This window comes from Eufriesea mexicana, unplaced genomic scaffold (genome assembly GCF_001483705.2).
Source record: "Eufriesea mexicana isolate 0111107269 unplaced genomic scaffold, ASM148370v2 scaffold9538, whole genome shotgun sequence".
Taxonomy (NCBI): domain Eukaryota; kingdom Metazoa; phylum Arthropoda; class Insecta; order Hymenoptera; family Apidae; genus Eufriesea; species Eufriesea mexicana.
Window position 1 is genome coordinate 617,141 of NW_016917269.1, and position 22,919 is coordinate 640,059.

The following is a 22,919-nucleotide window of genomic DNA, read 5'->3' on the forward strand; positions in this document are numbered from 1 at the left end:
ATAACATAATCTAGATAGAGCATTCGTTCTAAACATAACTGTAATCAGATAGTAACATATATCTTATGAGCTTTGGGAAGTATAATACAATAACTTTGAATTTTTTTAACTCTTTCAGTTATACATTTAATTAAACAATGCCGTAACAAAAGCTATATAATATTCACAGACATACAGAGTGTTTCTAAGAAGTAAGAATAGAAATAAAAAATATAAGTGGTCAAATAGTAATAGTTTATAAAATATGTTTTAAATAAGAAATTGCACAAAAATTGAGCAATATTTTATATGAAAAGTATTTGATTTCTACATGCATATAAAATTTTGAGGATACATATTTAAAAAAAATGATATATTTTCGTATATTTTAGTTAATTATGCAGCTTTAGAAACATTCTGTACGTATATATACAATAATAATACAGTTACACAGGTACACATATAAGTTATTTGAACATAGGGTGTGCGCTTATATATCCATTATATGTACATGTGTACAGAGTAAATAATTCTTAACTTATTATTAAATAATACAAAAATGTAATATTATTACATGATGGCGATTTTTTATCAAATATATTAATAGGAAGTCTTCCAAGAGATAAAGTATTCAAGTTGAATTAATAAAGTATTCAATTTGCATTTTTTCTAAATTGCTATAAAAGATAGATGTCTATATCGATTTTTGCATATAATTTTTTATACGAAATTAATCGTCTATTTAAGTTTCGGCATTATGCATTATTTTATAAAAACAATTTCAACTTAGTTTTTACTATTTTATAAATAATATGTTTTAGAATAAATTACATTATAGAATGTGATGATACATATAAAAAATTTTAACAACGATAAAAACTAGAATGATAATTTCGTATCATATTAAAGAACGTGTCAGTTAGGTTATTATCTAGATTCAATGAAAGCGTCACAAGCGTCGTAGAAATCTTCCTAACAATATAACAATAAATAACAAAACAATAAATATAAAACTATATACGCATTTTTCTCTACTTCTAATTGATTCTGATTAAGTATCAGTCTTATAAATGGTAGAAAGCTCTGTTATAATATATATGTATATAGAGAATATACAAAATTTAGCTTGTGAAGTTAATTGAAATTTATGGCGCTCAAGCATTATCAGTTTAATTAACTGTATTCAAATATTAGAGTACATATTGCGCATATTTATTATTATAATTTTTTGGTATTATAATCCATTTTGATCAATTTGTTGTTGTATTTTATTGCATAAAAGCTGTGAAATTTATGAAAAATGTATTACTTATTTTTCTCTAACAATAAAAAAATTTGTTTAAATAATTTTTGGCTATAAAAAATAGATATTAATACCTAAATATGTAACTTACCTGTCTTACATTATAATCAGGTATTAAAATTATTTTTGATTGATCTGCACTACCAAATAGATTTCCCAATTTTCTCTTATTAGTATCCTTAACAAATATCTGAACTCCCCTATCAACTAATTTAGGTAATTCGCTCATTTCTTGCCATGTATGGGTCCAATGTACCTATATAATTAAAAGCAATTAAATATTTAATTTTTTTAATACTGATTTATTCTTTAATTTTCAAAAATAGGGCATTTATAAAACATACTGACCCGCCATCCACCGAATAAATCACTGTGCTCTAAATATGCTATTCTCTTATCAGTAAGCAATAATACATCTTTGTTAATATACATATGATAAAAATAGATATCAGTATTTGCGTATTTTCCTTTTTCTAATTCCTATAAAGAAACTTTCATAAATACTAAGACATATTAAATACAAAAAATATTAATTACTTACACTTAAGATTTTATGTCCCTCAGCTTGTTTTCGAACATATGGTCTGACTAAGTTATCTGGTTGCAAAAATCTAGATGGCCTCACTTTTTTTACTTCTTCATGCAACTCAGTTGCACTGAAAAAGAAAATAATTTTAATTATTCTTATACTATAATTGAATGTAGACTATAATCAATGTATAAATTGATAAAGAGAATTTATTTTTATACCGTTTCACTGCTCCGAATGAACCACTGGCAAAATCTATAACTCCAGCAGTAGGTCTAGTAACAAGGCCAACAACGCCTTTTCCAAATCCCTTACAGAATCCCTGCACACCTTCTTCTTTAGCACCCGATATGGGTTTCATTACAACACCAGTTACACCATCAACAACACCCTAACATTTATGCATACAATTTATTCACGTCTTATTTTATTATAAGTAAAAGCTATATCAAGTTCTATTCCTTAATTTTAATTACCATTACTAAACCTTTACCGCTACGAGCAAGACCTTCTTGCAAATTGGCTGGTTGTTTGTTAAGCTGTTCTTGCCGTTTTCTCTGATAGTCTTTATCAAACGTTAAGGCAGCTATACCTTTGCCTATGATAACAATAATAAGTTTGAATGACACAGTGATATTAAAAACGAAATAACAGTACAAAAGCTAAACATACCCATAGCTCCAGTTATTTTGGAAACAGCACCCGCCATTCCTCCAACAGTATGGCCTAACATGCTTCTCATACCAAGAAGCAAACCTTCAGCAAATTCTCCAGGTCCTTGTATAGCACCTTGGAAAGGTTCGTAGAATAAATCTTCGATGCCTTTCATAGTGCCCACTACAAGACCATATGGATTGCCTATTACATCGAGTCCCAAAACGAGAACGTAAGCTTGCTTAATCGCTTGTCCTACGTAATGCATTGTAGCTTCGGAAATAAGTTGTTTATGCGTCATAAAAATATATTCTCTCTCAAAATACGCTAATCTGTGAAGAAAATGGAAATATATTTTGCATATATGGCTTATCTATTACTAATAAAATTTAAAATTTAATTATGAAAATTATTACTTAAAGACAATATCGTTAATATCAGTTAACGTAACACCTATTCCTTGTAATAATACATTTAATACTTGAGGTACTGCAGAAGGCCCGCTGCTGCTACCAGTCATTGAGAAACTTATGTGAATCTGCAAAAATAATATTAGTTATAGAAATATGTTAACTATGAAATACGATTACGATTATTTTAAAACTTAGAACGAACTTTCAAAGGAGAGAAGTGTAGTAAATCAAAGAAGTTTTTCTGTTCAGCTGTAGTAATTAAACTGACATGATACATTAATGGTTCATCAACGAGTTTCGTGTCCAATTTGAACAATTTTCTCTAAAGTATAAAAAAGAAACAATTATTACATTATTTTGAAGCTTTGTATCTTATTTTAGTATAATAGTACTTACTTCTTCCGTATCGTTCATTTCATTTGTTTCAAATATTCCCATGATTGCATTAATAAATACAATATCCACTTTTACATGAAACTCTTGTACAAGAACCTTAAAGTACCGAAATTGCTGTACATTACTATGTTCAAGTAATTGTTTAACCATACTAAGTTCAGCAAACGGTTTCATAACTGTTAAAAAATAATTTAGTGAATATATATAATCAGATACAACATTTATGTATATTTTAATTTTTAACGTAAAAATTTACCAGTACTCGCTGTGACACTCTTTGGTGGTGGAACTGGAGCCAATATAACCGGGAAAACACAATCTGCTAGTTGATTATCAATTTGCAATCTGTTAATCTTTGCATGTAACTGCACTTGATGCGCTGAAGTACGGTATTGCAACCATAAACCAGTTTGGAAAGTTCGTCGCAAACAACGACGATGTGGTTTTAACATTTCCATATTTAGATAATCTATCTAAAATTAAAATTAATTCAATAATAACATTTATGAATTAAAAAAATATACGTGGAATGATAAATTGTGAAATTATTGTTTCCATGTATTACCTCTAATTTTGGTTCAAGCAATATTTTTTGTGTCGGATCTTTTCCTATTTGTAATTCACGCATATATTTTTGATAGCCTTTTTCTATAACATTTACCTCTCTCGTGCTAAGACCACGCCAACGATGAGTAATAGATTTACGCGTTTCCCATATAATTTCAGAACTAAACAATAAAATTTGACAATGTTTAAAAATTATAATAATAAATTTTAGTAACAATAAAAATTAAAATTATAAATATTTAAGTTATTAATATACCTAGCTATACATAAATATAACAATTCAGATCGCGTGATGTTATTAACGAGTGAAAAACCAACTCCATGAATACTTATTGTCACTTCTTGTTCTATAGCTTCGAAATCACCCGCCAATTCACAGTCTTCTGCAACTTTCATATTTGTTGTAAACAGAAGTACCCGTTGTGTACCATCCAAAAACGATACATAGAACACTTCTATGTCTAAATCTGGTAACTGAAAAGCTCCTAAAGTATCCTACAAAATGGGATTTTCAATATTGTAGAACTTCAATAATTCAAATCAATAAATGTTATTAAATATCGAATATTTACTTTTCGTAGAGTTTCTTCAATTTCTTTTTTATTGTTATCTTCCCAAACTAATCTTCGCGATCCTGCAGGATTTTCCCAAGTATAAAACATTCTATTGTTTGTTTGTACAGCTCTACAAAATAATTTACATTATAAACATAATAATAATAAACTTTGTTAATAAATAATCGTACCTGACATTCAATGATCCTTTTTCCCAGAAATTGATAGTGTATGGTGTATGATTAATAATTAAAGCTGGAGCATTTCCATGAGTATAAACAGATAAAGAAATGTAGACTCCACCTTCACTTATTTGTATATCTACATTAATTCCCCCATACTGTTAAGCAATAAAAATTATAAAAACATACGAATTATATGTTACAGAGAAATAAAAACAGCAAACCTTATTATTCAATTTCAATAAAGTCGTATGACTCTCTGTATATAGAAATGGTGCAGTTTTCTCAGGATCACCCATAATTCTAGCTCTTAGAGTTTTCTGATCATGTTCAGAATGCGGCCAAAGGGCCATGCATTCTCCGGGAGAAACCTATAAATAAATGAAACAGTAAACCATTTTATTTAAATGATATTAGTTAACAATGTACTAAATAAAATAATTCTAGCCCTCAAATAATCAATTACCTTAATCATAGGATCAGCTGGTCTATTACCTTCTTGGCATTCAATAAAATAATTGGAGTTATTTATTAGTACATAATATGGAGTAAATGTAATTTGTTTTGTTAAAGAATTACAAGTCAATTGATTGTGAACACCAATCTGTAATTCATAAAAAATATTACTGATCTAAAAATGTAATGTTTAAATAATAGAATAATAAATAATTGCATAAAAAACCATATTAACCTGATATATTAAGCCATTATATTTACAAGTGACCACTCCATCACTTCCTGCAACATCTATTGGAAATTCATCAGACCATTCACCATCTTCCACTCTAATCATTGCCTTCTTTTTACCAAAGAATGCTTTGGAGCGAAATGAAAACAATATTGGTCCCTTAAAATTCTCTGGGTGGTAAAGTACATTTACATAGTCTTCTCCACTCTGAAAATATTTGCATAATTAAATTCTTGTATCCGCACTAATTATTATTTAATTACACTGTGCAATTATTTGCATTTTTTAACATATTTATACAATATTATATTACACCATTAGATGAAAAATTACTATAAACAATAATTACCAACACCAGTTAGTTTTATTTTATGATATTAATTATGTATTTCAATAATCAGCTTGAATTTTTTAATTTTTATATACTTCGAATTTTTCTATTAAATCTAAAGCTATCATACAACTTTTCTAAAAATTTGTTGCATTATATCTGTAAGTGCTGTTTAATTTTATAGCAATTATATCTTATATTTGCTTTAGTAATGGATGTACAAGTGTACAAGCAATGATAGTTTATTCACAGCATAAAAAAGTATGTGTAATGTTGCAAAATTATAATACCACAATAAGCCAACAAACAACAAAAACAAAACATGAGTGAAGCTTAATATATCATCTATTGATTTTGGAGAAGTATATTTATAGATCATTATTAATGAACGATTATATTTTTTTTAATAAAAAAGGAACGATTAATAACATATAATTAGTAAAAAGCACTAAAAACAATACGTAGCAAGATATAAAATATTAAAATATAGACATAGATAGTTAGATGAATGTAATAGAGTGTATGGAAAAGTTGTTCTATGATTCAAATTAAACCATCACCAATATAAAATGAAATCAATATATCACCGAACGTGCTTTCTTCTTCCTGTATTCTGCACGTGGTTGATGAGGTTTCACACAAACCAAATTCTGAAAGATACCTTTTTATGTACTTTCCTAAGATCGTCAGTAATAAAATTAATTTTTTCAAAAATTTTATATGAAAAATCTATATAATATTTATGATTTTACCCATGAGTTTTACAATCGATATAAATAAGAATTTATTTCGAAAAGCTATTTGAATATTCTATAACATGCTGCTATACTATTATTTTCAACAAATATGCTTAATTTAAACAGAAAAAGAAGAAAATATAAAAATTTAGCTTCGAATTTAAAGATGCACTTTTCAAAGTAACTATGGAATTTTTAAATTTTGTATATAAAAAAAAATATAACTATCATCATATAATAACAACTCATATTGCATTCAAAGCATGAAAAGTATTGTAACATGAAATCACTACCTTGACTGGACTTGAGTGTTCTTTGCCACCCTTACTTGATTTCTGTAAAACAATGTATTGAATAAGATATGATCATAGAAGATTAAAAATTTGCAACATTATACTACTTCCAGTATGCATAATATGGTATTACATTTACATATAGCACAAAAATATTATAACTCAAGCATTGGTTACATATTAATTACATACAATGCAACTGCTAAAAAGAAATATATTCTATTACTTAGTATATTAAAATATTTTGTTACAATGTTAAAATATCTATTTAAAAGCAGTTTATTCACAAATTTCCAATAAAAAATGTCATAATAAGTTCAAAACTTATCAATTCTACTCAATTATTTCCAATAGTAATTTAATAACAAACACTTAAAAAATATATATATGTATATAAGTATGATAATAAGCAAAATTTACATAAAGCAAAAAATAAAATTATCATCATTCAATTAATTGTTAAGAATAATTTTGATAATACTTACCGGATAAGATAACATTAAGCCTGTTTTATTTAACATCCAAAATGGACAATATAATGCCATAACAATAGAACCATGTTTATATGATGTATGCATTCCCAAATCCATTACAGCTTTTTGTGCACTGTCAAAAGATTCAAAAGACCATACAGAAAATTCTGCTGGATTCGCTATTATTTCACCTCTGCATGACCAATCTTTTTCTAAATAATTTGGTAACTGTAACATATTATTATAATTCAATAAAGTTTTATAAAAATGATTACTATATAAAATACTACATGAATCACCCTGTACAGAAATTTATGATTTACTTACCTTTATAATTATATAAGATTTTCCAGGATCAATTGTAGGAATCTGATAAGTTGTTCCAGCTTCTAAAAGTTTCTCTTGTACAGCTCCAGGTAGACACACAATAATATCAATAGGCAAAAAATTCTTCAAATATACAGGTGGGTATAAATGAACATTATAAATCGTACTTGCCATAGTGTGTCGACTAGTATTTTCAAAATAAACCTGTTCCATTTCACCAACAACCTGTAAATGTTATAATATATTGTTAAAGTATAAGAATTTTTTCTAAATATAGAGATTATTCTTTCCCTTCTATATATTCTATTATTTTTGGTACTACTATCTAAATAATAAATGACACTTTCATTGTCTTTCTTTCACGCTATTATTTAAGTAATAAACGACACTTTCAAAACATAACAGTAACAGGACACTCATATTCTATAATATGAATAAAACAAAATACATGCAATGAATACATTATACTAAATACTAACATAAATTTTCAAAAACTATTCAAATATTTTATACAGAATAAAAACTAATTTAAGTATTATGCATAATATATTACAAAAACTTGTTACTGAAATACATAAAAATAAAAATTGTGTCTATAAAAATAATTGAAAGAAAAGAAATCCTATAAAGTAAAAAGATAATATTCTTTGGCTTAATTTAATAACTAAAACTTTTAGTATTTAACAACAAAGAATTCAATATGATATAAAAATAATCTCTTTGTTTTCCTTTTTCTTGTTTCATGATAATTATATTATTAATATAATGCAATTAGATATTGTAACTAAAATCATGCCAATAACCATTTTCAATCAAACAAATAGGGATCTCATAATAACACTGTCCAACAAATTTCAACTTTTTCTCTAATCTATAATATCCATTAGATGGCTCTTATAAAGTTAACTTTCTTGAATACGAATCCATAATCGAAATTGTTTTATCACTGTGCATTTTTAGAAAAACTCATATTTTTCAAAAACTGAGGGTGATAGTGTAATTTCGATCACGAATTCGTTTTCAGGAAAGTAAACTTTACAAGAATTACTCAATGGATATTACAAATTAAAATTTGTGTTGAACAGTGTAATCAGTATAATAACTAATATGTACCTTACAGTACTATTTGTTATAGGTATACATTCACATTAAAAATATTAACTATTTAATAACAATAGTAAAGATATTTATTTAGTTGATACTCAACGTATACTAAATAGCAACTGGTTTTCAAACTAATTTAGAAAAAAATGGTAGTACCTGAATAGGTGCTTCCAGATATTTTTTGTGCTCTGAGGATAAATTTTTCAAGCAAAGATGCTTGACGCAATCAATGAAACGGCAGAATATGGATCGCCAGTTAATAGCATTCAATAATAAGCCAATAGTGTTGTTATTATATAAAATACTACCAACCACAACCATCACGAAAAACATCTAAAAGTAAAAACTGCTGCTTATAAAAGCATGTAATATCATTTTTAACGAAATCTTGTTTAATCACAGCATAAAAAAAGAAAGAAAATTAAACGTATTGTTTCACTGTATCACTATCAAACATAATCGAAACATCGTGAATAATAGTTGTATACGTACTACACAGTGTGAAATTTCGAAAGATCAAAATAAAATATAAGAATTTTCTAAGTGTACACAAATAAATAAACTTATATGAATTTGTTACCTTTATATAAAATGGTTCTATTGTTTCTTGCTTTATTCGAGCTTCGCATTTTAAGAGTTTTGTCATACTGACTGTCTTTTGAAGATCCTTCCAAATAAATTGATCTAATGAAACCATATATCTAGAAATTAAATTAAATAAATTTACAAAACATAAAAAAAAAATGTAAAATTCAGATTTGTATAGGAATATAAATTACCCTTCAACGCTAAAAAATAGCCCATAGATATTTGTTGGAGTATATACGGCGTGTAATGGAAGATTTAATTTACTATCTGGAGCAGCAGTTCCAACACATTCAACTTCATTTCCGCGTTTAGTCATATAATATACAGATATTGGTTGACTAAAATGATTATGTACCTAAAATACATATAAAGCGTTATTAACTGTTAACTATTCTTAAAGCTTAAAAATAACAGTTGTTGTAATTCACCTGTAAAATACTTCTAAGAGTAACAATAGTACTGCCTTCGTCTACTACAACGTCGGAAACAATACCCCATTCTTCCGAACTATCTTTTCGATATTTTAATGAAAAGAACCTTTTGTCAGCTCTTAAAACAGGTATCGCCAGAGTTCCGTGAATTTCTTTAAACTTTTAAAAATATTATATATTAACAAAATATTATTTCATTTAAATAAAATAAATTCATAAATTTTGATTTTGAATATAATACCGAAATAATAAACTTATCGTCTTCCCGTTCTTTAATTGTTTCAGTTTTCAATTGATCAAGCAATGGTATTTCCGTTTTTGTTGTTCTTGAGGCTAGTTCTACTGATGCACCAGATTCAAGAATTACTTCCATGTACGAATTTGTATTACTGCTCGTAAGTTTTAATCGATCATTAAAAACCTAAAATGAATATTTTACAATCTATAATATTTTTATAATTAAAAGACGTAAATAAATCGAATAAAAATAAACCTTGAAGTGACTGCGTTCTAAATCTAAGACCATTGCTAAACCAGTTTCATTCTTAAGTACATATGGGGCCACACTCTTTGCAGTTCCTTTTCCACTAGCTTCCATGGCAGACGAAAATGCATTACCAAGTTGTTTTAGTACATCCAGACATGTTTTGGTTACTGTTATTTCTAAATTTTCCTATTACAAAATATCATAAAGATTTTATATATAATATGTAATAAAAAATTGATACACTATTAACTTACAGTAGATATTATGTCGATAGACATTTTGGGAGTTTGATGCAATTCTTCTGTTTCACTATCTGATGTGGGACTCACTGCACTTATGCCTCTAGAATCCGCAGATACATCATTGAATTGAATCTAGAACGCAAAAATAAAACAAAATAAATAAAAAATCTATAAAAAATATAAGGTATTAATCTCTTATTTAAATATTACTTTAACTATTAGTTCCCAGGGTGTTGAAACATGTTCTTTATTTTTGATCACCTCAACTGGTTCAATCAATGGTTCCCACAATGCCAAACAACTATTGTAATACGCCATAATTACCGACATTGTATATTCTATGTTCATCTAAAAGTATTTAATCTTTTAATAAATATTGTAAGGAAGATCGTTATTAAAGTTTGTTTGTAATTTGTAACATTGTAAAATCAATGTTTCTTACAGTTTTCGTACTCCAGTCGCTAATATTACTTTGGAAACCGATGTGAAGTAAAAGCATTGGTAATGTTTTATTGCCGACTCCTGCTTCCAATGTGAACAGAATTGTTGGTGCAGAGATTATTGCTAATTCCGGTTTATAAACTGTAGTATCTTCATCATCAGAGTATACAAAATCTTCTATAGTCTCTGCTCCTAATTCTAAAAAGGAATATACATATCATGTTAATTATTTATATTATTTTTTATGAATAAAAAGAAAGGAACGAAAAAAAAATATATTTTACCTGTTTTTAAAAACCAAAAATCACTTTCTTTAAACGGTGTCACGATCCACAATCCTTCATAATTTTGTTCAGTAATAATAACTTCCTCATCTTTCACATCCGTTTTCGTAACAGAATGAATGACTTTATTCAATATTTCTATGACACCTATAAATGACAATATTAGTTGATGATTCTGTTATGGTATTGTATATCAATAGCTTATTGAATTACCTGGAGAAACTGATAAGTGAATATCTGTGCAGCAAATATCAATGTGAAGTCCTTTTTCATCTGGTGTAGAGCCTGCTACACTTATACTACATGGTCTTAGAACCTTTACAAAATTGTAACAGTTTAATGATATTTTATATATAAATAATAAAGTATATAATGTAAATGAAGATTTTTATAAAAATACTTACCTGGTATATCCAATCACTCCTTTTCATAGGATTGTATATACCAGCTGAAATCGACAAATCTTTTATGGAACCTGTTATTATTTGATGTTCATCCATCAAACGTACTTTCAACAATAATTCGGTCTTAAAAAATATAATATACATGTAAAAGAAATAGTATATAATGTAGAAACAATATTCAATAATAAACAAATATCAAATGAATATTACATTTAATATGATACAATTGGAATTTATGTCATCCATGTTTTCCAATAAAATAATATCAGGTTTTTCAATGTGCACATTAATAGTAAACATTTTTTTAGTTGGTGTAGTACTTCGTTTCTTTTTAACTATTGATTCATTATAATTCTTTGGAGCATGTTGGGATGCTGACTTATTTGTTGATGGAGCGTCAATAGTAAAAAAATCCTTCACTTTCATTAGATAATCAAGTGATACAATTATACTAAATGAAAAGACTCGAATATCAACTGAAAACGAAATTCTATTAAAACCAATTATAATATATTAAATAATATTATATAAATTTTTTTTAGTAAAATTGTAATAGAAAAAAAAATATATTTTTTATTACACAAAAAGCAATATTTTACAACTTACCAAATGTATCATTTGAACTTTGCCTAATAGTCATATCTAACATACTACGAATAGGTTTTGATTCTTTTTCATCATCATCCATAGAAGGTACTGCTGTAGTTCTTTCCATGATTCTTGTTAGAGAACCTTGTCTACTTTGTCGTGTATCATCCAAAGTACAGTTCATAAGAAGAATTGAAGTTGCCATTAAACCATCGGCAAATATTCGGCCTTTTAACGCGAAATGAGTCAAACAGAATTTCGCTAGTCCATTTTCTGGTAAATGAAGTAGAGAACTTTGTGATTGTAGCTGTAATTAATTTCTATAATTTATATCTGTTTGCAATAGTATCAAATAATACTTGTAAAGTAATACATTCTTAAAACGTACCATTTTTGAACCTCCCGTAAATAAGGTAATTACGAGACTATCCATAACAAATTCAAATTTAATGGATGTATGTATATGTACTTGTTCTTGAAGATTTGTATCTTCTGAATCTTCTCTAGTAGCTGTCGCAAATTTGTCTATTTATTTAAAAATATAATTACTTTATAATTACTTATTTAACATAATTATTTACTAACTGTAAATTAGTTAATAATAAATAAAGTAAATTATTTATATTTACCAGTTTGACGATGTTGTAAAACTTCGACTTCAAGCTTCTTTTCAGCTTGATTAATGCTTGTTGTCAATTTTTTATCTTCAACTGTTTCACCTAAATTCTTTTCTAATACTTTCATTGTAGTTGCATAATCCTCTTTACTTATCAATATATTAATTTTATTTAATCTACCAGACATATCAATGTCTGGTATAGATGTGAACCAAGCAGTGGATAAATTACGTTTCATAAGTAATGTAAAACTAACTGGTTCTAATAGTAATATTTCATTTTCAACTGTAAATTTCTCCATATTCAATCTCACTCTATTGAAAAGATAATACATTGAATAATTGCAAATAAAGTTATACAAATTAATTGTTACATTTTGTTGACAGTTAATTATTACCGTGATAGCTTTAAATTTTGTAACTCGATTCTCATTTCATCAACAACAGGACAATCACCAGCGTCATTTGTAACTTCTAGCTTTTTAAAAATATTACATACAGTAAGATTACCCATATCAAGCGTTAAACACTGGTCACTTTTCGAATGCATTGGTACATATATAACAGGAGCCTAAATAACATATAATGTTCAAAATTTAATAAATATAAAAATTTAACGTATTTTAATATTTACCTTAATTTTTACCGCAAGCCCGATACGTGCGGCACTTTCTTTTACATCTTTAATATTTGTTTTCGCTGCTTCTGCCGCTGCTGCTGAGGCGTCTTTTATGGCTTGTTGAGCCGCTTGAAAATTGTTCAAGAAGCTCTAAAATATCAAATATGTATTAACACTTTTTATGAATTAAAATATTTTGATGACTATATAAAATTTGCTTACCATTATACTAGTGACAAACATATTTAAGAAAACTATTCGGTAACAACCCATAACAACTGTAATGGACATATTATTTTTATCAATTTCTGATGGATCAATATTATATATTATAGCCTGAATTTGTAAAGATTCTGTATCTTCTATCACTGATACAATCTATACACCAAAAGAAATTACTTACATTAATATTAATTCAATTATAATATCATATCAAAATCATTATATAAACATAAATATTCATTATTATATAGTACTAATCATATTAATATTATATGCAAAATATGAGAAACCAATAAACAAAAATTAAAACTTACATCTTTATAAGCTGATACTGCATTAAGATCTTTAATACTGATAGAAGATAAATTAACATTTGCTTGAGAATAGGAAGCTTTCATTATAAACCCGGCAGTGATACCATCGATATAAAATGCAGTAATTTCTCTAGAATCGCTAATTATCTTCATACAAATAGTTCCAACCTTTGCTTGTATCTTTAAATCTATGTGCTCGATCACTGTCCTTTTCCGACCTAAGTACATATAATTATGATTTAGTTAAATGCTTATAATTATAATTTAAACTTTAAAATAAAACAAAATGTAATAGTATTTACGTGATGTTGATCTAATTTTTTGTTTTTGAATTTGTTCTTTTAAAAACGTAGAAGTTTCTTCTTGAATAGAAACCAAATGTGTAGGACGTGGACGCATATGAGACCCTTTCTCGGGTTTACTACTTGCTATTGTATTCATTTGATCCTACAATTTCGGTATAAAAGAGTACAATTTATTTATAGACACAAAATTTGTTGCTGTAAATTACCTGCATATATGATATAAATTGAAGAAGATTTATAAGCGCTTCTTGATGCAATAGAACATCTAATGTTGTAAATTCTAATTTTAATAATTTAAGAACAGATCCATGTTTTGTTTTAAATTCAGGAGATCGCTTATTTACCTAAGAATGAATAACAAAATTAATTTGCATGCTATGAGCAAATTATTTACCAATATAAATTTATTTACTTACATTTATATACTGTACTGTTATCAAATATTCGTCTCTACCAGACAGCATAGGTGTGTTTACCATAAATATTTCTGTTTGATTATAATGTTGTTTTACTTGAACTCCTCCCAATCTTAATAATATTTCTTGATCATAAGTTCGTTGTAACATTTCTGCTTCTAACTGTAGTATATCGAATTTCATAAATGGTATTATTGCACTGCCTTTTTGGGATGAAACTTGTACTGCAAATTCTAGAATATATAACATAATCGTTAACTGAATATTAAATTACTTACAAAATATCGTTCATTACCTTTCATTTCAAATTTCATTTCCATATCTATCGTTTGTTTAACTACAGCTGCAGTAGAAAATTCTTCCTTTTTCTTCTCAGAAATAGTGCTGGTTATATCTCTTAGCAAAGACAATTGTGAAACAGACTTGCTCTAAAAAAAGAAATGTACTGTGATCAAAATAAAACATCCAGTAATCAATACATAACAATTGTACATATAATACAAAATATACCAAGGATAACTTATGAAGTTCTGTAGGTTCCTTTTCTTTTGGAAGTGGAATACTTTGAGCAATAGAGAGGGCTTGTAATAAACGAATATCTAGGAAAATAAAAAAAAATTATGTATTACCAATACATTAATTATTGAAAAAAAAAAATGTTATTTCAATATACCTGTTATATTAATGACAACTGATGGTAATTGTCCTATCAATCTAAGTTTTGGAAGTAAAGGATCATCTGTTATTAAACATTTGTGAAACTGAATTTCAAGCATTGTTGGGTGTAATAATGTTATAGAATCATCTACACTTGGTAAAACAGTGCGCCATTCTTCACCTGGCAGTGAAACTAGTACCTATATTACAAAATATATTTTTGACACAAATACTTATATATTTCAAACCTCAGGGATTAAAAATACATACTTGAAAATCAACTATCTTTAAAACAAATTTGTCATAACTATGTTCTCTAAGATGTAATAACACATCTTCTTCGCTTTTGCCCATACTAATTAATTGTTTAACAGATACGTTCGCTTTAACATCTTTTGGTTTTTCTAGAGAATGTATTTGTAAACTACCAAGATTGACAACTAACACAGATTTTGTGTTGTTATAAAATCCATCATGTGGTATAATTAATTGAGAAGCTTGCATATTAACCTGTTAGATATTTGTATTTTTTTATTCATGTTAAATATTGTCCATCATAATAAATGTATATTATAAAATTAATATTTACCTGTATATCTAATACTGAATGCTTCTGAATAGCATGTTCCAAACCTAGAGCTGACATTTCTTTCAAACCTTCCAGTTGTTCTGCAGCAGCTGCTTGAAGACTAAATAAAAAATATAAAGCAAGTATTAAAATCTAAAAAATTTGTTAAAATGTCAAAGATAAAAAAAAGAAAGAAATATACAATATATTCTTACTTGTTTAAAGTCGACGAATTTTGTACTTTAAATAAATTAATTAATTCTATCACTGTTTGTGCATCATAAATAATATCTACAGATTTAGATTTTACTATAACACGGTCACCACATAATTTATCAAGAGGATTCTTTTCATATGACACAGATAATAAAACATTATCTGCACCATGCTGATGTGAATTAAAAAGTGAAGGAATTTGTTCATCCTGTTTTGTTCCCAATAACTTCATCTCATTGATTGACACTGCAACTCTATAACAACGAAAATATTACAACATTACAATTTAATTATTCAAACTTTTACAATAAAAATAAAACACACGTACAAAATGCCATTAGCAGAAGGTCTTGACTTAAAGCAAGCCTGAACACTATGAAGCTGAAGATCCAGAATACAAGGATGTTCTTTATCCGTATCTAAAATTATAATTTGTAGCTCATGTAAAAGAAATCGTGTATCAATCATTTCATATGTTTCGGGATAGTGAGCTGGTGCACTGTTTTCTTGATAATCAATCGCTCTATATAATTTTTCTTTCTCTTGCGGCGTCATTGCTTGCTCGAATTTTCTCACTAGGATGAATATTTCCATAAAAAGAAATTATTTAAAAGATTATAAATATTTTAATATAATATATTGTAAAACTTGAGTCTATTACTTATGGCAGCTGCAGAGTTTAATTCTTGTGCTTCTTCTGCTTGCGTATTGGACCACAAGAAACCAAACCAACCACGTTTTGCTTTTAAACTTTTTTCTCTTTCCGCTAATTTTTCCACCTTTGAAGTACAAATTAAAAAAAGAATTTATTATGAGGCTACAAAATATATGTATATTTCTTTTATTACTAAAATTCGTTTCCAACTAACTTCCATTTCAATTTTTTGCCTAATAATAACTAAATTAAAAATGTCTAATTTCTTTTCACATTCAGTAAGGAGATCTTCTATCTCCTGTGCAATTTTCTTAGTTGTTAGTTTCGTTTGATAGGCTCCAGCGTAAGCACGACACATATCTCGATGATTTTTCATATGATTCCAGTCCCAATTCCTACGTTTCCTACGTACTGATTCTTCTAAAATACAAGCATATGCAAACTTCCACCTAAAAGTAATAATTTATTATAAGAATTATTTCTAATCACTTCTTAAAGTTCAATAATTTATAATAATTTATTACCATTCTTTATAGTGTCCTCTGTATGATGTTAACTTTGGTCTATATTTTCTATATGGGGCAGCCTTTTGAGCTTGATCTAAACCCTCACCTAATTGAACAAGGGTGTGATATTGTTTTCTCACTAATCCTATTCTTAATTTTTGCATTTCCATGTCCAACCACACTTTGGGAATTGTATAATTACTTCCATCTGTTTCTGGTTTAGGATTTAATTTTAATTTTGCATTGACATTTATTGGACCCAATACTAGATACATTAAAAATAAAAAATATTATAAGAAAATTTTTAATTATAAAACTTAAGAATTTCAGTACTTTAAATCATATGTTCTTACAATATTGATAACCAGGTGGATTATAATCAACAGTGGCAATACCACTGTAAAATAGATCTGAATAATTTGATTGTGCACTACTAAACTGTTCTACTGTTGTATTGAGGTACACTGCTAAACCATCTAGTGTGCATAACTAGAAAAAATATATTTTTTATTCTAAACAGTATTTCTAATACTGTTTCTTTACCATATATCTACCTACCTTATAAATTTGTGGAATAGCATACATATCTTTTAAATTACCATCTGTTTCCCAAGAATCTGTACAACTTTCTAAGATAAATTTATTCAATGTAAAACCAACTGAAAAGTGATGATCTTTGAATGAAATATGGTCTTCGTATCTCGCATGTATTTTTTTTATTTCAATGTGAATATTTTTTATCATACGGGCAATAAGTTTTTCAACCATTGAATCATCCAGTTTCTCTTGTGCTAGAAGATCCAAATAAAATAATCATTACCATAGCTGTTACACTAAACAATAAAAAATCATATAATTCTTTAATGAAAGCTTATTACATTTGGTATCTGCTAATTGTTTTTTTTTCTCAACTCTTGTAAGTTCTGTACGTTTAGCTTCAAGCTGCATTTTTTCTTCTTTTTCTGCATCATATGCAACCTGACTTGTAGGAACTATAAGTACAAAAAGTTCTTCAACTATAGCATCAATTTGACCATTCCACATATCTTTAAATGGTATTTTTAATATAAGTTTCCCTAAGAAAAAATAGAAGTACAAACTACATTAGTTTTATAATTTATATTTATTACACAAATATATATACTTAATCTACAAACCTAATCTTCCATATTCCAATCTAATAGGTAGATTCAATAAATCTAATGCAGTTTCTTTTATTAATAAGTCTGTTAGTACTACATCTCCTAAAAAAAATATAACAAAATGTTTTTATTCTTACTCTATAAAAACGAAAATTATATTTTTCTTCTTGAAAAATAACAAATATACGTGTAAGAAAATACTGCATTAAAAATAAGATATCACACAATTCTTTTCAACTTATTTTATATGTAAAATAACTTTTTTTCAGAAAAAATATTTTTTATTGCGTTCTTCATAAGTGTTAATTAAATTTAAAAAAATGTGATTAAATGTATAAGATTAAACAATATAAAAGAGAATAAATTAATATTATTTTTATTTATATAAAATTACATTGCGAAATTTGAGTAATTGCAGGTTTTGTAAGAGAAAAAAAGCAAAACTGTGCAGATCCTTTCTTATTATATCCATAATATTTGCATTCAAATTACAAAAACGAAATTTCATGTACATAATGCTAAATGAATCTAAATATTTAAAATTCTATAAGCTATAAGTACGTAAACAGCGAGCAATACACGTTACGATGATAATAAAATCATTAAGCTGAAATATGATTAAAATCACAATTATAGCGAAAATAATAAAAATCTTTTTTTTTTTTATTATTATTATTATTATTAAGAAAGTAAGATTAAAGCAATGTTGCATAAATTATTTATTTTTTATTTACTTTAATGTTTAATTTTATTATATTGTAGAACCCATTTTTTGTATTGCGTATGTATTCATAATTTCATTAGACGTATGTTTCATAAGCGATAAAGGACTATTTGAAGAGATCTTAATATAAATAGAAGCTGATGTCATATCGATGTACTAATAATGCATCTATATATATTTATGAAATAGTAGACTACTCGTTATCAGATAATCGTTATCACTTTATATTTTTTTAACTTTCCTGGGCGTCGTCAAGTTTCCAAACGAATAGAAGCATGCTTCATGTAACTGAATACTATGTTATACACACATGAAATGATCTAAATTTTCAAACAAATTATGAATGCTTACCTCCCCATAAACTCAGCTTTAATTGCGAATAATCCAAATTTTGAATATACTCTCCTAATACTTTGTTTAAAAGTTCAGCAACAATTGATTCGAAGACCATCTTCGATTCTTATCTTGGAAAATAAAGAATTTCTGTACAAAATTTACAAGTTCACAAAAGTAAGAATAACGAGGATTCGGTAAATTTTGGTGTGCTAGATCTCTCTTAAATGACGAACAGTTAACGCGCAAAAGTAAAATCGATCGATAAAAGAGTACCGCATAACCTTTATAGAGTTCGTATATACTGTACAGAACTAGAACTGCGTAACAGATGAATAAAGAACTAATCTGAAAAATTTTAATTACTGTAATTATCGTCACGAAATATTCTTATTTCATCGTTCATGTTGTTAGGCAACTCGAATTTCTATTAAAATAATACACTGTCACGGTACACTTGATTTAATTTTCGAATGTATTGAAGGTAATTGATTTATATCGAATTATCAATTAATTTTAAACTTTTTATAATTCAAGTGACAACATGAGAAAATATAATACTGCCAATATCTTCTGATGTACTTGATTTCGCCAACTCTACCTTCACATTCTAGTTATACTTACAGTCACTTCATTAGAGGACTACCACGCGCTACTTGCACATACAGCTTCAACTCAATCTATCAACTACATATGCAAACGTGTAATGGAGACGACAGTTGATAAAATCCTATTTTTGTCTTAATATATACATATACTTAATAAAAACGTATTTATTTATTCATGTTTAATTTTAATTTATGAAGAGTAAATTTTGTTATTTACACTGATTAACAAGAAATTGAATAGAAGGTCATTTGCTATTTTTTATTTAGTAGTTTTTATTTTATATAAGATAATACTGTTTCAATAATACATAATACATATTAATACAATTTATAATTTCAATTAATTATTTTTTTATACTTAGAAAAATTATATTATATATAATTTTTTATAATCAATATGAAGTCAAAAAATTATCTTATTTACTTTAGAATTCATCTAATGCCAAAACCAATCCAAATTTTCAGCATTAAAAATCGTTCCGTTATACTTCGCAATTAAAAGTGGATTCAGTCTTCTGACATATGTTTTCCTAAGTCCAATGTTTTGTAATTTTCTGAAATTATCAGCTAACATATCTTTTCCATTGGAAAGTGATCTAAATTTGTTTAGCTGTAAACAAATATTTTTAAATCTTGATAAGGGAAAAAAATATTAAGTCATACTTATTGTAATGTATTAAAGACGTACTTGTGTGAAAGATATTGGTACCGGTGTCGGAAATATTATCCATGTTACTACTTCATTACATGGAGGAGTAGTTAATGAACCTTTATAAGTATAAAATATATCTATATTTTTGGGTAATAATGAAGCTAATGTTATAGGACTACTTAATTTTATTGCTCTATTTATTCCTTGCACACACATTAAGTCACTTACAATAGAATGTAACGATTCGTTATCTTCTTCCTGTAACTAAATGTGTAACAATGTATATACTTCAAATCAAACAATTTTATACGAAAAAATAAAATTTATCTTCTAAACTCACTTGAAAAAAAATCCCTAAAACTACAAGACCATTTTTATAATTCGATGCATTAGATAAATTTGAATAAATTTTATTTCTATGAACTATATGCATTTCCATGGGATATCTATAAATAAAAAAAATTAAATAAATAATAAATGTTTTTGATAATTCGTGTTTTTTTCCTTTTTATTTTTACCTAATGCCATTCAAAATGTGCTCAGACCCTCTATTATTTTTTGCACCCCAATGAAAATGTAAATGATCTATTTCGTATTCTTGATTTGCATCAAGTGAACCACCAAATATATAAGGTAGTTCTTTTCTTAAATGATTATTTACATTTATTACAACTAAAAAAGTAATTAGGTTATTATGAAATATTATTACGAATTAAATTCTAATAATAATACCTGAATGACCACTATTTTTTAAATATAATGGATTTGGAAGGAAATCGTGATAGCCAATTACTTCGAGAGCTGGTAAAGGAAGAGCTACTGATTTGAACGACGATAAAGATATTGGAGATTGCAATTTTCCGCTACATAATTTAAAATTTTTAACCCATATGTGCTGATCTAAAATATTAGAATGAATGTAAAATAAAAATATTGAAGAAATGTGCTGTAAAGTATTACATACCACGTTTACTGTATCCAAAATGTCGCCCAGCAATAATTGGTACTAAAAAAATATTCTTCTTAGGTACAAATCACATAATAAAATAATATAAAAATAATTAAACTTACTAGTTGTTATAAATATTACAATTTTTATAATACAAATCATTTTAATGTACATTTAATTTCTTCTTTGCTTCTTTTTCTTTCCTTTGTTTTATTTTATATTTATTTTTTGTTTTAATTATATTTTTATGATTTAAATAATATTTAAATATTATTAACGAGTAATGCAATACAATAATGACACATATTTGCAATATATACTTCGTATATGAGTCCAAGGAGCATACTAAGTTATTTCCAGCATCTTCCAAGTGTTTCATTTACATATTACATGCTCTATTATCATCATCAATACAGGATATCTTGAGTACACATGTTTCTATGTATTTTGTCAGAAAGACAAGAACTTCAGTAACATGAAATTCAAGTACATATTTGTTTTGTTCACACTATTCAGTTTTAAGTACATACTGTTTAATATAATTTTATGAGAAACAACATAACTTGTATAATAGATATCATAACAATTTATTTACATATGTACAAATAATATTAATTATTTTTCTAATACATTGAGCTATATCAATTATTTAGAAGTTCAATATTTGGCAAGTTATAATTGGTATAATATATAAATCTATAATTAGCTTTAGTATGTAAAGTAAGATATTAATAACTTTGATATAACTAATATAAAATTGTCTGTTACATTTTCTCATTTTGTTACAAATAGTAATATAATACAGTTTTGCAATTAGTACATGCACATGAAATATGCATATACACACGCGCGCGACCGCGTATTTATTTTTATTATAATGTAGAGAGAGCTTACAAATTCTTTAAATATTAATGAAATTTTTGTATTTTCTGTACTTATAAAATACATTCAAAAATGAACAAATTTTGCATACTTCGTTTTCTTTGCATTATATAAAATTCATTATATAAATAACAACTTTGTATGTACATGCTGCTGCAAATAAATAAACATTTTTTTATTGCAAATTGAATTGATATTATAATATTTATAATAATAAAGCAAGAAATAGATAAAATTATGGTGTTGTTAACCATTTAATTATTTACAATATGTAATAAATTTTTAATATGAAAAATTATTTGCAGCAACAAAAGTTTTAAGATATCACACCTTAATATTAATAGCACCATTTATAGTTTTATTTGTTCCAATAAATACAATACGATACTATAAAGAATTATTAAAATATACTTAAAAAGGTATATTAGTTTAAATATTTTAATACAATTGAAAAGAGTTGTTATAAATAGAAATAAAATAGCCAATTTGTTTAGATATGAAAGTAATTTTTCACGATACTTAATATTTTAAATATTTTTT

General features: G+C 26.5%; 2 protein-coding genes across 2 annotated transcripts; both read right to left on the minus strand.

The window, feature by feature from the left end:
• Window positions 1-1,213: 1,213 nt before the first annotated feature.
• Window positions 1,214-19,505, minus strand: Vps13 (vacuolar protein sorting 13C). Its single transcript, XM_017908034.1, has 60 exons — window positions 19,307-19,505; window positions 18,247-18,333; window positions 17,968-18,165; window positions 17,648-17,880; window positions 17,443-17,578; window positions 17,108-17,354; window positions 16,798-17,032; window positions 16,590-16,707; window positions 16,257-16,503; window positions 15,928-16,182; window positions 15,734-15,833; window positions 15,415-15,654; window positions 15,161-15,344; window positions 14,998-15,086; window positions 14,783-14,915; window positions 14,488-14,720; window positions 14,278-14,415; window positions 14,069-14,213; window positions 13,767-13,984; window positions 13,453-13,608; window positions 13,246-13,380; window positions 13,010-13,182; window positions 12,625-12,926; window positions 12,384-12,520; window positions 12,014-12,302; window positions 11,618-11,883; window positions 11,408-11,530; window positions 11,217-11,319; window positions 11,004-11,150; window positions 10,721-10,917; window positions 10,489-10,626; window positions 10,291-10,410; window positions 10,043-10,222; window positions 9,791-9,970; window positions 9,547-9,708; window positions 9,310-9,473; window positions 9,111-9,231; window positions 8,687-8,863; window positions 7,427-7,651; window positions 7,112-7,327; window positions 6,627-6,668; window positions 6,184-6,246; window positions 5,269-5,472; window positions 5,044-5,181; window positions 4,802-4,948; window positions 4,587-4,735; window positions 4,414-4,525; window positions 4,098-4,336; window positions 3,840-4,002; window positions 3,531-3,747; window positions 3,275-3,450; window positions 3,081-3,200; window positions 2,882-3,003; window positions 2,484-2,797; window positions 2,288-2,409; window positions 2,033-2,202; window positions 1,824-1,938; window positions 1,631-1,762; window positions 1,374-1,538; window positions 1,214-1,261 (listed from the first exon to the last, which is right to left on the minus strand). The coding sequence occupies exons 1-60, from the start codon at window positions 19,404-19,406 to the stop codon at window positions 1,214-1,216; spliced, it is 10,005 nt and encodes a 3,334-aa protein (XP_017763523.1). The 5' UTR covers window positions 19,407-19,505.
• Window positions 19,506-20,332: 827 nt separating this feature from the next.
• LOC108553207 (putative carbonic anhydrase 3) lies at window positions 20,333-21,659 on the minus strand. Its single transcript, XM_017908010.1, has 7 exons — window positions 21,620-21,659; window positions 21,513-21,554; window positions 21,281-21,448; window positions 21,067-21,220; window positions 20,889-20,994; window positions 20,585-20,812; window positions 20,333-20,506 (listed from the first exon to the last, which is right to left on the minus strand). Exons 1-7 carry the CDS (start codon window positions 21,657-21,659, stop codon window positions 20,333-20,335), a joined length of 912 nt encoding a protein of 303 aa, XP_017763499.1.
• Window positions 21,660-22,919: the final 1,260 nt, after the last annotated feature.